This window comes from Natrix helvetica (genome assembly GCF_964273705.1).
Source record: "Natrix helvetica genome assembly, chromosome: Z".
Taxonomy (NCBI): Eukaryota; Metazoa; Chordata; class Lepidosauria; order Squamata; family Natricidae; genus Natrix; species Natrix helvetica.
Genome location: NC_138554.1, coordinates 10,673,553 through 10,686,738, shown reverse-complemented (window position 1 = coordinate 10,686,738; position 13,186 = coordinate 10,673,553). Strand labels below are relative to the sequence as shown.

At 40.5% G+C, this 13,186-nt stretch overlaps 1 protein-coding gene across 1 annotated transcript; it reads right to left on the bottom strand.

Moving 5' to 3' along the window:
* Nucleotides 1–2,594: 2,594 nt before the first annotated feature.
* Nucleotides 2,595–12,432, bottom strand: LOC309401276 (vomeronasal type-2 receptor 26-like; the record flags this gene model as incomplete). The annotated part of the gene is made up of 5 exons (XM_081970339.1): nt 2,595–3,490; nt 5,499–5,625; nt 9,428–9,655; nt 10,093–10,947; nt 12,289–12,432. 5 exons carry the CDS (start codon nt 12,430–12,432, stop codon nt 2,595–2,597), a joined length of 2,250 nt encoding a protein of 749 aa, XP_081826465.1.
* Nucleotides 12,433–13,186: the final 754 nt, after the last annotated feature.

The following is a 13,186-nucleotide window of genomic DNA, read 5'->3' as shown; positions in this document are numbered from 1 at the left end:
ACAGGTTTTTCGGAAAATAAATTAGATCACTTCACATATCACTTTTTCATTGTGGATAGCTTGGTTTTGCCATGAAATTATTTTTGAATGTAATGAAGGTTCTGTTGTAATGCTTTATTGTATGTTGAGCTCCATGGGTCTTTTGGCTATTGTTAGCTTTGTTGCCGCTTTCCTAGCCAGGAAATTACCAGACACTTTCCGGGAAGCCAAATCCATCACTTTCAGCATGCTGATCTTTTGCAGTGTCTGGTTGTCCTTCATACCTGCCTGCATGAGTACCAAAGGCAAATATATGGTGGCTATGGAGATCTTTGCCATCTTAGCCTCCAGTGGGGGACTACTGGTTTGTATCTTTTTCCCAAAATGCTACATCATCATGTTGAGGCCTGACTTTAATAGAAAAGAGCATCTAATAAAGAGAACCAATTAAATGGCATTCTCCATGATTTTTTTCCACAACGCATGCTAATATTTCCCCTAACATCTTGAATACAAATTTAAATTGCAATTGATGGCAGTTAAAATATGATGAATATATTGATTCTAGTTGCATTTCGGAGATCCTAGAATTGCATATGTATTTATCTCCTTTCTAATAATCCAATTAACTATTGAGATTTATATATTTTTTCTCAATCCTAAAGGGAAATCAGGAGTCAGCTAGAACTTATATAAAGGTGAACCGTTTATCCTTGTCATGTAAAACTCTATGTTCGTTTGTGTGTGTTTATAGGCATTATCATTAGCCTTATTGATTGCTGCAGTTCAGTCTAATAGCCTCCTTGCTTCAGATAACCTGGGTGTTGAATGAACCCATCGGCACGTAGAAAGTCAGCACCTAGCCCTTTCCTAGAAGAATGAAATATTTGGGGGAATATTAGAAAAGGCAGAATATTATCTTTCCCAAAAGGAGAAATGGAATAACATGGTTTTTTTAGAGGCAGAAAGCAACCCCCACTGTGTGTTTTATTAAAACAAATTAAATCTCCTGTCTAGTTTAGATTCATTGTGGTTCATGGGTAATATCTCTCTTAGTCATGCTGGCTATAACATATGACTTAATCTATAAAATGAAAGAATTAAAGGATGTTTTAGAGTGGGGATGTCAAACTCAAGGCCCAGGGGCCAGATCCGGCCCACAGGGTGCTTAGAACTGATCTATGGAGTTGCCCATGAGACAGAAAAGGACTGGATCACAGTTCCTCTGCCAGCAAAAGTGGAGCTTGGGAGGGCGTGTGACCCTCCCGAGCTCTGTTTTCACGGGCAGAGGGTGGCAGGAGGCCATCGCAGCCAAAAATGGAGCTCGCAAGTCTGTTTTCACTGGCAGACCATTTGGACCACCACAGGTACCCCCGACACAAATGATGTTGAGTTGGCCACACCTACCCTGGCTACACCGACTCCAGTCCCCCAACATCAAACACAATGCTGATGCGTCCCTCAATGAAATCAAGTTTGACACCCGTTTTAGAGGATTGCAAGTGACTCAGAACTCAACCCCAGATGTGTAGCCAACCTTTAGATCTGTTTGAGATCTTCAACAAGGAAGAGCCATTAAGTCTAAGTAATTCCAACTTTTTTTTTTCCACCACAGGAAAATTTTTGTGGTTGAATGGCTACATGAGGAGACTCCTCATTGTTATAGGCCCCCATCCCACATTATGTATAAGCAGCAAGTTGATTTTATAATTAAAAAGATGTTGACACACTCTAGAAAGAATGCAACAAAAATGATTGGGTAATGGAGGCTAAAACATGAAGAACGGTTGCAGGAATTAGGTATGTCTAGTTAAATGGAAAAAAAAGAAAAGAAATTGGAGTCCTATGATTACAATGTTATAATATCTAAGTGGCTGCCACAAAGAAGAATGAATCAGCATATTCTCCAAAGAAACTGAAGGCAGGACAAGAAGCAATGGATGGAACTTATCAAGGAAATAACCAATCTAAAACTAAGGAGAAATTTCCTGACAGTTAGAACAATTAATCGTTGGAATAACTTGTCTCCAGAACTTATGGGTGTTCCAACACAGTTTTTTTTTAAAAAAAAATAGAGCAACCATTAATCTAAAATAGTATGAAGTTTCGAGTTTGAGCAGGGAGTTAGCTTATAAGACCACCCAAGGTCTCCTCCAACTCTGTTATTCTATTATTTCTAATCTAGTTATATAATTATACTTGACTTATTTTTGGAACTGGGAGTTAAATTCATAATCAGCCTACATTTATAAAGACAGTCAAAGTTAAATCAGTCAGAGTCATAATTTTCAACATATTTTAATGCAAAGCACCTAGACTACTTTTCTAAGATATTCTTAATTATTGTAATTGCATATTCTGAGAATATGCTAAGCCCATGACCACGTCCAGTATAGTGAAAGGGGGGAAAGTCCCGATACATCCCATGAAGCTGACATGATGATGTGAGTTTGACACCCCTGTTTTAGATACTATCTTACAGACCAAATGCAGTGATAGACAATTCAGGGTGGAGAAAATAAATGCCCTAATTAATGTCACTTTGTATTATTTTGTTACAATGGGGGGGGGAAGGCTGCACTGAATCAAGAGAAAATTGAACTTCATATTCAGGGTTATTTTTTTCTTAACTGTTCCTTTGTATTCAAATCAGGTCTCATAATAATGATATAGCATTTGGGGGAAAAGATGCAGCCCAGTAATCCAGCTGCTGAAGCTAAAATAGAGAAGATCTCCACAGCCACCATGTATTTCCCCTTGGTACTCAAATAGGTTGGAACAAATGATATCCAGACACTACAAAAGACCAACATGCTGAAAGTGATAAATTTGGCTTCATTAAAGCTATCTGGTAACTTCCTAGCTAGGAAGGCTACTGTGAAACTGACAGAGGTCAAGAGGCCCAGAAAACTAAGGACAATATAAAACATTGTGGTTGAACCTTCATTACATTCTAGGACAATTTCTTCAGCTACAGAGTGCATGTCAGAATCTGGGAAAGGGGGAGAAATTGTCAGCCACATTGTGCAAATGGTAAATTGTGCCAGGGAGCAAAATAGCACAATAGAAAAAGCCAGCCTATTCCCCACCCATTTCCTCATTTTGGAACCTGGCCTGGTGGCCATGAAAGCAAGAACAACAATGATTGTTTTCCCTAATATGCAAGAAAGGGCTACAGAAAATATAATGCCAAAAGCAGCTTGTCGCATGAAACATTTTCCTTGGTCAGGTTTCCCAATGAAGAGCAAACTGCATAGGAATGAGAGCAGGAGAACAATGAGAAGAATGTAGGTGAGGCTCCTGTTGTTGGCTTTGACAATGGGAGTGTCCCGTTGTTTAATGAAGATCCCCAGCACCAAAGCTGTTATGAAAGAAAGGAATAGACTAACACTGGCCAAGATGATTCCCAGTGGCTCATTGTAAGACAGGAAGGTTGTTGTTTTTAAAATACAAAGATTTTGAGCCTTGTTTGGATATTGGTCTTCTGAACATTGAAAGCAGTCAGCTGCATCTAGAAAAACAAAGCATCATGGTCAATTTCTAGAAAATGCTCAGGTAGCAGGAGTGATAGTTAATTATTGGGTTTATTTTTTCCCTAATTAAGTAATGCCTATTTTAGTGGGTAAAATGCTGAGCTTGTCGATCAGAAAGCTCGGCAGTTCAGCAGTTTGAATCCCTAGCACTGTGTAACAGAGTGAGCTGCCATTATTTGTCCCAGCTTCTGCCAACCTACCAGTTCAAAATCATGTAAAAATGTAAGTAGAAAAATAGGGACCACCTTTGGTGGGAAGGTTAACAGCCTTCTGTGTGCCTTTGGAATTTAGGCATGCCAGCCACATGACCACAGAGAAGACTTCAGACAGTGCTGTGTCTTCGGCTTTGAAACAGAGATGAGCACCACCCTCTGGAGGCAGAAATGACTACCACATATGTCCAAGCAGAACCTTTACCTTTTATTTATATTTTGTGTGATTCTATAAATATGCAGATCTTCTGATACTTAGATATTGTTTGTGGTAGCTCTTCCTTTTTTAGTATTTATAAAGCTATTGTCAACCCGGAAGCCATTTTGGAGCATCTTCAGAGCTGCCACAGTGAGGCTGGTTGAAGCTGTGGGAATGGGGCAGTGGTGGGTTCCTGCCGGTTCGCACTGGTTCGGGTGAACCTGTTGGTCAATGAACCCGGAAGTAAGTTCCTGCCCCGCCCCTATCACTCACTCGCTCGCCCCTGCCCGTCCAGAAGCCACTCCATTGCTCGCTCCCCTGCTTTCCTCCTCTCAGCGATCTTTTGGGAAGGGAAAGAGCTGAGAGGGGGGAAAACCTCCCATTGAAAACAGCGCTGAGTGGGGTGGTTCCTCCCGTTCCTCCTCTCAGCCATCTTTTGGGAAGGGAAAGAGCTGAGAGGGGGGGAAAGCCTTCCATTAAAAACAGTGCTGAGTGGGGTGGGGAATCCTCCCGTTCCTCCTCTCAGTGATCTTTTGGGAAGGGAAAGAGCTGAGAGGGGGAAAAGCCTCCCATTGAAAACAGCGCTGAGTGGCGTGGGGAATCCTCCCCTTCCTCCTCTCAGCGATCTTTTGCTAAGGGAGGCTTCTCAAAATGGGATGTCCCCATCTCTTTGCACCCTTCAATCCGTCTCTCTCTCTCCCTCTGACCTCCCCCAATGGCTCAGCGTGAAAAACTGGGGGGAACTTCAGAGGAAAAGGAGGAGGAAGGAAAGGGGAGAGAGAAATTGGGGGGGGGGAAGAAAGAGAGAGAAAGAGTGACACTCACAGGGGGGAAGTTGGGAGACCTCCCTCTAAATACTGACACCCTCTGCTTTTGGGGGGAAAGGAGAGGAGGGTCCTCGGTGAACCTCTACCCCCTATTCCCCCTATCCCAATTAAGCCAGCTGGGTTTGGGACCCAGCCTTTCTAACTTCATTTGGGATCTTCTAACATCCCACTCCCACCGGGTCACATGGCCAGCAAGCCACTCCCACCTGGTCACATTGCTGGCAAGCCACTCCCACCCAGTCACATGGCTGGCAAGCCACTCCTACCCGGTCACATGGCCGGCAAGCCACTCCCACAAAGCAGGCCACACCCACAGAGTAGGTTCCAAAAAATTTTGAAACCCACCACTGGAATGCGGGGGGTAGAGATAGCTGGGGACTTGTAGCTAAAATAAAATTCTTTCTCCTAGGAATCAAGGATGCTCCTTGATGGACTGAGGTGCTGGGGAGGCATTGACTGAAACCAACAGGAGTTGGGATGTGACCTGGTTGGACCATGTGATGGACATATGGACTCAGAGAAGTCAGGTTTTCACCAGATGTGCCAATACAACATGCCTAATAAATTTGGACTTTGAGAAGCACCTTGACCTCAGAGTTTTGATTGCGCCGGGTCTATTGTTTGGAACCCTGACAGCTATATCATTGGTTCAATCACCACATTAGAAGTCAGTTGTAGAAGGTTTGGAAATAGGCATTTTTAATCACAGTTAAGAAGACTGAATAGTTTTGCACAACACAGCTCTTACCCATCTGGTTTGAAATTTTCCCTTTTGCACATGGAAGGCAATCATAACAGCAAAATGGCTTCCCTTCTATTTTCATCTTCCGGGACCCAGAATAGCAATTGTCATTGCATAAAGAAAGAGGTAGAACCTATCAAGAAGTGAAACCAGGATTTATTAAAACTCAAAAGTTTCAGAACATTCTATTTGAATGTCTTTCAGGAGTTGATTTATTTATTTATTTATTTATTTATTTATTTATTTATTTATTTATTTATTATTCATATTTATAGACCGCCCCCTCTCCCGAAAGGGACTCGGGGCGGTGTACAGTCACTAAAATGCGTTATAAAATGATGGGAAAACTAACAAAGAACAACAATTTCACCATTCTTTCTGTCTTTTTGGACATAAAGAGAGAATTGGCAGAATCCCCATCCATTATCCTCCTCCTCTTCCTCCTCCTTCTCCTTCTCCTTCTCCTCCTCCTCCTCCTCCTCCTCCTCCTCCTCCTCCTCATCATCATCATCATCATCATCATCATGCATATGTGAAGCCGCTGGGCGAGATCATCCGTGGTTTTGGGGTTGAATACCATCTGTACGCTGATGATACTCAGCTGTACATTTCAACCCCAAACCACCCCAACGAGGCTGTCGCAGTGATGTCCCGGTGTTTGGAAGCCGTTGGGGTCTGGATGGGGGACAACAGACTCAAACTCAACCCCTCCAAGACTGAGTGGCTGTGGCTTCCAGCACCTCGGTTCAGCCAGCTGACCCCATCGCTGGCCATAGGGGATGAGCTACTGCCCCCTGTGGAATGGGAGTGCAATTTGGACGTCCTCCTAGATGCCCGGCTGTCAATGGATGACCATGTGGCAGCCGTGGCAAGGGGGGCGTTCCACCAGGTTCGCCTGGTGCGCCAATTGCGCCCCCTACTGGACCGGGATGCCCTACGCACAGTCACTCATGCGCTGGTGACGTCTCGCCTAGACTACTGTAATGCTTTCTACATGGGGCTTCCCTTGGGACGCGCCCGGAGACTGCAGCTAGTCCAGAACGCGGCCGCGCGGGTTATCATGGGGAGGTCTAGATTCTCCCACGTAACACAGCTCCTGCGCGAGCTGCACTGGCTACCTGTGGTTTTTCGGGTGCGTTTCAAGGTCTTGATTACTATCTTTAAAGCGCTCCATGGCTCAGGACCTAGTTACTTGCGGGATCGCATCCTCCCACATACATCCCTGCGGCCAATCCGCTCTCACAGGGAGGGCCTCCTCCAGGTGCCATCCACTAGGCAATGCCAGCGGGTGGCGCCGAGGAGTAGAGCCTTCTCTGTGATGGGCCCAACCCTCTGGAATGACCTCCCCCCCGACATTAGAACCACCTTGGACTTCCGCTCCTTCCGACAAAAATTGAAGACTCACCTGTTCCGATTAGCTGGCCTGGCATAATTATAAATGTTACAACTATGAACTCCTGGTAGTATACTCTCATCTGGTTATTTTAAGGGTAATGTTTTAATTTTTAATCGTTTTTAGGGCTTTTAGACCCATATTTATTCTTCTGTACAGTACTCTTAATTTTAACCTCCTCCACATATATATATATATATATATATATATATATATATATATATATATATATATGTATGTATGTATGTATGTATGTATGTATGTATGTATATGTATATGTATATGTATATGTATATGTATATGTATATGTATATTTATATTTATATTTATATTTATATTTGTATTTTATCTGTTATTTGTTGTGTGGACTGTACACCGCCCAGAGTCCCTTTTTGGGAGAGGGGGCGATTTAGAAATGCGAAGAATAAATAAAAATAAAAAAATCATCAGAGTTGGAAGGGATCTTAAAAGCACAAGGTGTAAAAGTACATCTTGTGTACTTTTATGGGTAGAGGAAGAAAATGTGTTTTAAACATTATTCGAGAGCAAACATAATAACAGTGTTGAAAGGGACTTTGGAGGTCTTCTAGTCCAACCCATGCTTAAACAGCAGACCATTCAGAGAAATGGATGTCCAGTCTCTTCTTAAAAGCCTCCAGTGAGGAAGCACATAAGCCCTGAAGAGGCTTGATGATTGTTCTCATTCAGAAAATTTCTCCTTGGTTCTACATTGCTTCAGTCCTTGGTTAGTTTCCAGCCATTGTTTCCAGTTATTGTTTCTTGTCCTACCTTCTGATATTTTGGGGAATAGTTTGACTCCCTCTTCTTTGTGGCAGCCCCTCAAATATTGGAACAGTGTTATCCTGTCATTCCTTGTCCTTCTTTTCTAAATCCATACACTATCTGCAATATTTATTTCTGTTTCCTGCATTTCACTGCTGATTATTTTTTAAAACATTTCACCACTCCACTACTGAATGCCACCCAAATAAATAAGAAAAACAACAACAATCATCATCATCCAGGCAGCCTAGATCAGGCATGTCCAAAGTGCGGCCCGGGGGCCAAATGTGGCCCTTTTTCAAATTTCAAGCGGCCCGCAGCCTCTTCTCCCCACTGGAGTTATTTGTTTAGTCTTTCATAAAATACTGTATTTTTCAAAGTATAAAGATGCATCTTTTTCCCCTCAAATCTGGGTGCATCTTATACACTCAATACAGCATTTTTTGCCTCCCAAAACTCTGCCCCCTTCACCAAAATGGCTGTGCATAGCCTTTAGGAGGTTTTCAGAGTGCTCCTGAGGGCTGTGGAGGGCATAAATGAGCAAAAAACGGGCCATTTTTTGCTCAACTTTGCCCCCCCCCCCCAGCCCCCAGGAGCACTCTAGAAGCCTCTTAAAGGCTATTCATGCCCTTTAAAAGATAGGCCCATTTTCGTGGGAGAGTGCAAAAACTTTTTTTTTAATTTGCCTCTTCAAAATCTTGGTGCGTCTTATACTCCGAAAAATACGGTAGTTAATTCGCATTTAATGTTAAGGGTTCAAAGAATGTCAGGCTGAATGATCGGCCCCACACATTTTCACCTCACCAAATCTGGCCCTCCTCGCAAAAAGTTTGGACACCCCTGGCCTAGATGAAGGACAATTGAAGAGCAGAGTTTGAGGATGGTATTATTTTCAGTGTACCCAAAATGATAATTGACCCTTCCTGTTGCTGAAGGAAAGAAAAATAATGGTTCTTGCCTTTCCTGGGAAACAGATGTGGTTCCATGGAGCTTAGGGGGTCCTTGATTGCTTGCGACTTTGCAATGATTCAAAGCTAATTCCCTACTTGTTTCCTTCTTTCTCCCTGGCTGTACATTTTCAAGTCAGGATAATCAATCACTTGATCAAATAGAGGCTGACTGCTCCACAGATACAATATTTAGTAAATAGAAACTTGAAAATCTGGAAAAGCCATTTAAGAAAAGAGAAGACTAAGGGGAAAATGCTATTTTTTGTGGGGAAAATCAACTTTCAGATTAAAGGGACTGTTTAATAAGACAAAGTGAAATATTTCTTAGGTCTTCTTATTAATTTGTGAATTATATGATAAATAGCTTTAATTTAATTTAATTCACTGAAGCAGTCGGTGTGAGCTTAAATGGACTCCGGAGAATGGTAGAGGACAGGAAGGGCTGGAGGAACAATGTTCAAGGGATAGCGATGGGTTAGACATGTCTCCACAACTAACAAGCTTTAATTACTTTAAAAACTTTCAAATATATACTGTATTTAAACTAGACAAGGTTAAAATGCCAGCAGGAATAGATAGCTGCTATTGGATTCTGCTAAAACCATTAAGGTTTAATAAAGATATATCAGTAAATTATTTTGCTATACAGAGATTTAAGGCTTTTTTATTTCAAAATCTCTGGTCGTTATTTCTTCATCTTTGCAGTTTTTGGCCTGACAACTTTAAGGGTAAGATCCATTCGAATCAATAATTCTGGAAACAAGAAAGGAAGGGGAAGGATACATAGTTTGACATCTGAGCAGAAATACCTGGTTAAACATGGTGGGCCAGATGATGTCTTGTGCTGAAATGGTGAATAGCTTATCTGGAGAAGCTGCTGGGTCGATCTTTCCAACTTTGACTTTAACAAAGGTCCCATTTGGGAATGTGACCCAGTTGATAATGTCAAATCCAGTGGCTAAATCCCCATTTTCATTAAAGGAAATTTTATCTCCCGCAGTGTTATTAAATGAGATGGCTCTCAAATAGTGATGGAACTAAAATGAAACAAAGGTTGGTAATTAAAAACAAGGGTCGGGAAGGGGAGGAAGGGAGAAGATAGAAGGAAGGGAAAGAGAGAGGGAGATCCATTTCAATGGTATTAAGTGATGGATATTGATTTACTACAACTGAGTTCATTAATAGAATTAGTTCTTCAACCCCTCATCCATGTTTATCTCTGTCACAGGTTTTGAAACTGTTCCAAACAGGTAGATTTTGCTGCATCTTAATCATTTCCTCCACATTGTTGTATCATTGTTGTAGCCTTGTTACCTATTCACAGTTACAAAGGTTTCTCTAGGTCCCAAAAAGGATATGGAAAATGGAGTAACAGAAGACTTAAAATCAACATTCCAGTGTATCCATAATAGTAGGACAGAGCACTACATTAGAGACAAGAGCAATGGGAAATGTTCATTCAATCGCTTATTACCTGCCATGCTTTTTGAATCAAAAACATTTCTCCCCCAACTTTTGCTCTTGTTCTGTGTTTGGGGAAAAACATGGCTTGTAAAGCGTGTGCCACAGCATAGACTGCATTGTAGATGCTGTAACTCTGGCCAGTCATGGTGGTGTCAAACACAGACATAGGTAGATTGTCCAACTTCTCTTCTCCAGTGCACAGCATTCCAGCGTTTTCATCTAACTTATCGTTAGGAAAAGAACAATCAAAAGCCTGTTCCCAGAACAATCTCATTAAATGGTCTTCCACTACTGACATTGGGTTTCTCATCTGAAGGAATTTATCAAATCCAGAAATCTCCTTGGAAGAAACCTCAAAAGTTAAAACACCATGGAAAATGTCCATGCCCCTAATTTTTTGAAAGGAAAGGGATGTAAACTCCATTTGCGCGGGCATTATCCAAATTTTATCTTTTCTCTCGATGGGTATCTCTTCAAATTCTGTAAAGTAGGGCAACATTCTAAAAATGACAGTGACTTGGTTTTCACAATATAGGATAATGACATTGGTAGTGCTCTTCATGATAAGAATGTACATTTTACTAAAATCTTTAAATGCTCCTGCAATATCATTAGAAAATGTTTCCTTGGCCATTTCTCCCATGAACTCAAAGCAGATACCTTTTTGGGAAAACAACGGGACAGCATTTTGAATGAATCTGTCTCCACTCTCATTACGTTGGAGAATCAGTCCAATCCATGTCCAACTAAACTGCAACAGCAACTGGAGAATACCCAGAATCTGTTGGTCACCATCTGGGAAAAAACGATGGAAGAAAGCAGCTTGTATCTTGTCATCTATCATAGGAGAAGATCCATATATCAGCTAAATGTAGAAAAAAAGGTGGGGACATGATTTTCCAAAATTAAGTATTTACTGTTTTTGAAAAATCAGTTCCAAATTCATGGTCTTTGTTGTAAACATTGGTGTAAACATTAATAGAAATCTAATCTTGTTCATAAAAACCTGATGTTTAAAAGTAGTATAATTGCAAAGTTAAAGACAGAAATGCATTAATTTGTGACCAAGAGAGCATCTGAATTTACACTTAAAATGCGGGGGGGGGGGGTGAGACTTAGATGTTAGGTTTGATGATTTGATTGACTTTGTTTTTATAGAAATGGTTTGAATTAACGGCAAGGAAGTAACAGGCAACAGAGAGAAAGCAGAGCTGCTTAACTCATCACTTGAGACTTTCAAAAAGAGTTTGGACTGCCATTTGTCAGAAATGATGTAGGGTCTTGAGCAGAGGGTTGGACTAGATGACCTATAAGGTCCCTTCCAACTCTGTTGATCTGTTAACTGGAAATGTAAACAAAGGGTTGAGATTATAGCTTTTTTGTACATCCTACTACAATTTAAAAAGTCAAAAATCAATGGGTTCTATTTTTCTTTCTGTGCCTTCTTTTCTTTATCTTTCTTGATTTTTGTTTCTATTCGTATTTTATCATATAATAAACTTTAATAAAAAATTAAAAGAATGTTTTAACCATCTCATTCAGGAAATGTTATAACCATCTCAGAAATGACTCTCCCTAGTTCCTTGCAGTGTAAAAACAGCTGAGGGGAGAAGCACTTTTTTGCAAATCTGAAAGCATTTCCTCCTTCTCTGTGTCATCTGCAAAGTTATATTTAAAAAAAACACCAATCATCAACATGATGAATAATCTACTGGTGATGTGACATAGATATGACATAGATATATTTAGATAGATATGTTTACCAGATTTACTACTAAATCTGAATCCAAACTAATTAATATACTATGATTCCTTAACTTATAAATACACTTAATAGGAATGTTAATATGTTTTCATCAATACATTTTCTCACCATTATTATAATAACAACATTAAATATTCATGGATTTGATTAAGCAATTTAATGTATTAGTATTTGGGAATAATTATCTTGATCTTTATATTACATCATGACCCTTCCTTCCTTCCTTCCTTCCTTCCTTCCTTCCTCCCTTCCTTCCTTCCTTCCTTCCCTCCTTCCTTCCCTCCTTCCTTCCTGGAGTCAATTCTGAGATGCTTTCTCAAATTGGTTTGGGCTCAGATTTTTTTTTTTTTTACCAGATCATTGTCTAGGCTACAGTTCTTCCTCCTGTCTCTCAAAGTTTTTGTCACATCTCACGATAGGTATTTCAAGAGCAAATCTTACCTGGGTCATCTTGTAGATATTCAAAATGTTTGCCATGAAGGGACAGATGTGAGAGTTAGATCCTGCAATAACAGATACTGCCCAGTCCTTGGCATCACACTTATAATTGGGGATAAATCTGCTCCGTGTTGAGAGAAGCTCCATTGAAGCCAAGTAAGTCCATCTCGCCATGAAATAACTGTTAGAGAGGTGCACACCCAGAGTCATGTTGAATAAAATGTGATGGTATTCATTGATCTCCTTTACAGCAAAAACTAAGGCCAGGATATGTTGGTAGTTCTGTAGAAAAAATCTGCACAGATACATTACAAATCATATTTCTCCTCTTAAAGAATGTAGCATTACATGTATTTCATTTACGATTCTACTAAATTCTATACAGAAAAAAAAACAGATTGCATAGTACCATGCAAGAAGAAATCATGTAAATTCATTAGCACTTTAAAAATTTTCTCATTCCCACAGATGGATTGAATTGTAGGTAGAGTCAGAGAAAGACAGTCAGACAGACAGAGATTTGTGAGATTTTTCAATGAAAGGTAAAATGGTCTCAGACAAAACATTAATTCTTTAAGCAAGCTGCTGTGATTCCTAAAAATTATTTACTAGGAAACTGATGGATTGCTTGAAGCAACACTAATAATAACATTGTGATCTACCTATAACTTTCAGACCTACTTTTAAATCTTGTATCTTTAGCTCTTCAATCGTTACCTTGGGTACTTTTATGGGTAGAGGAAGAAAATGTGTTTTGAACCTTTCTTGAGAGCAAACAGAATAACAGAATTGAAAGGGACTTTGGGGGTCTTCTAGTCCAATCCTCTGCTCAAGCAGGAAACCCTTTCTCAAAATTTCACCTTAGTTCTAGGTTGGTTCTCTCCTTGATTAATTTCCATCC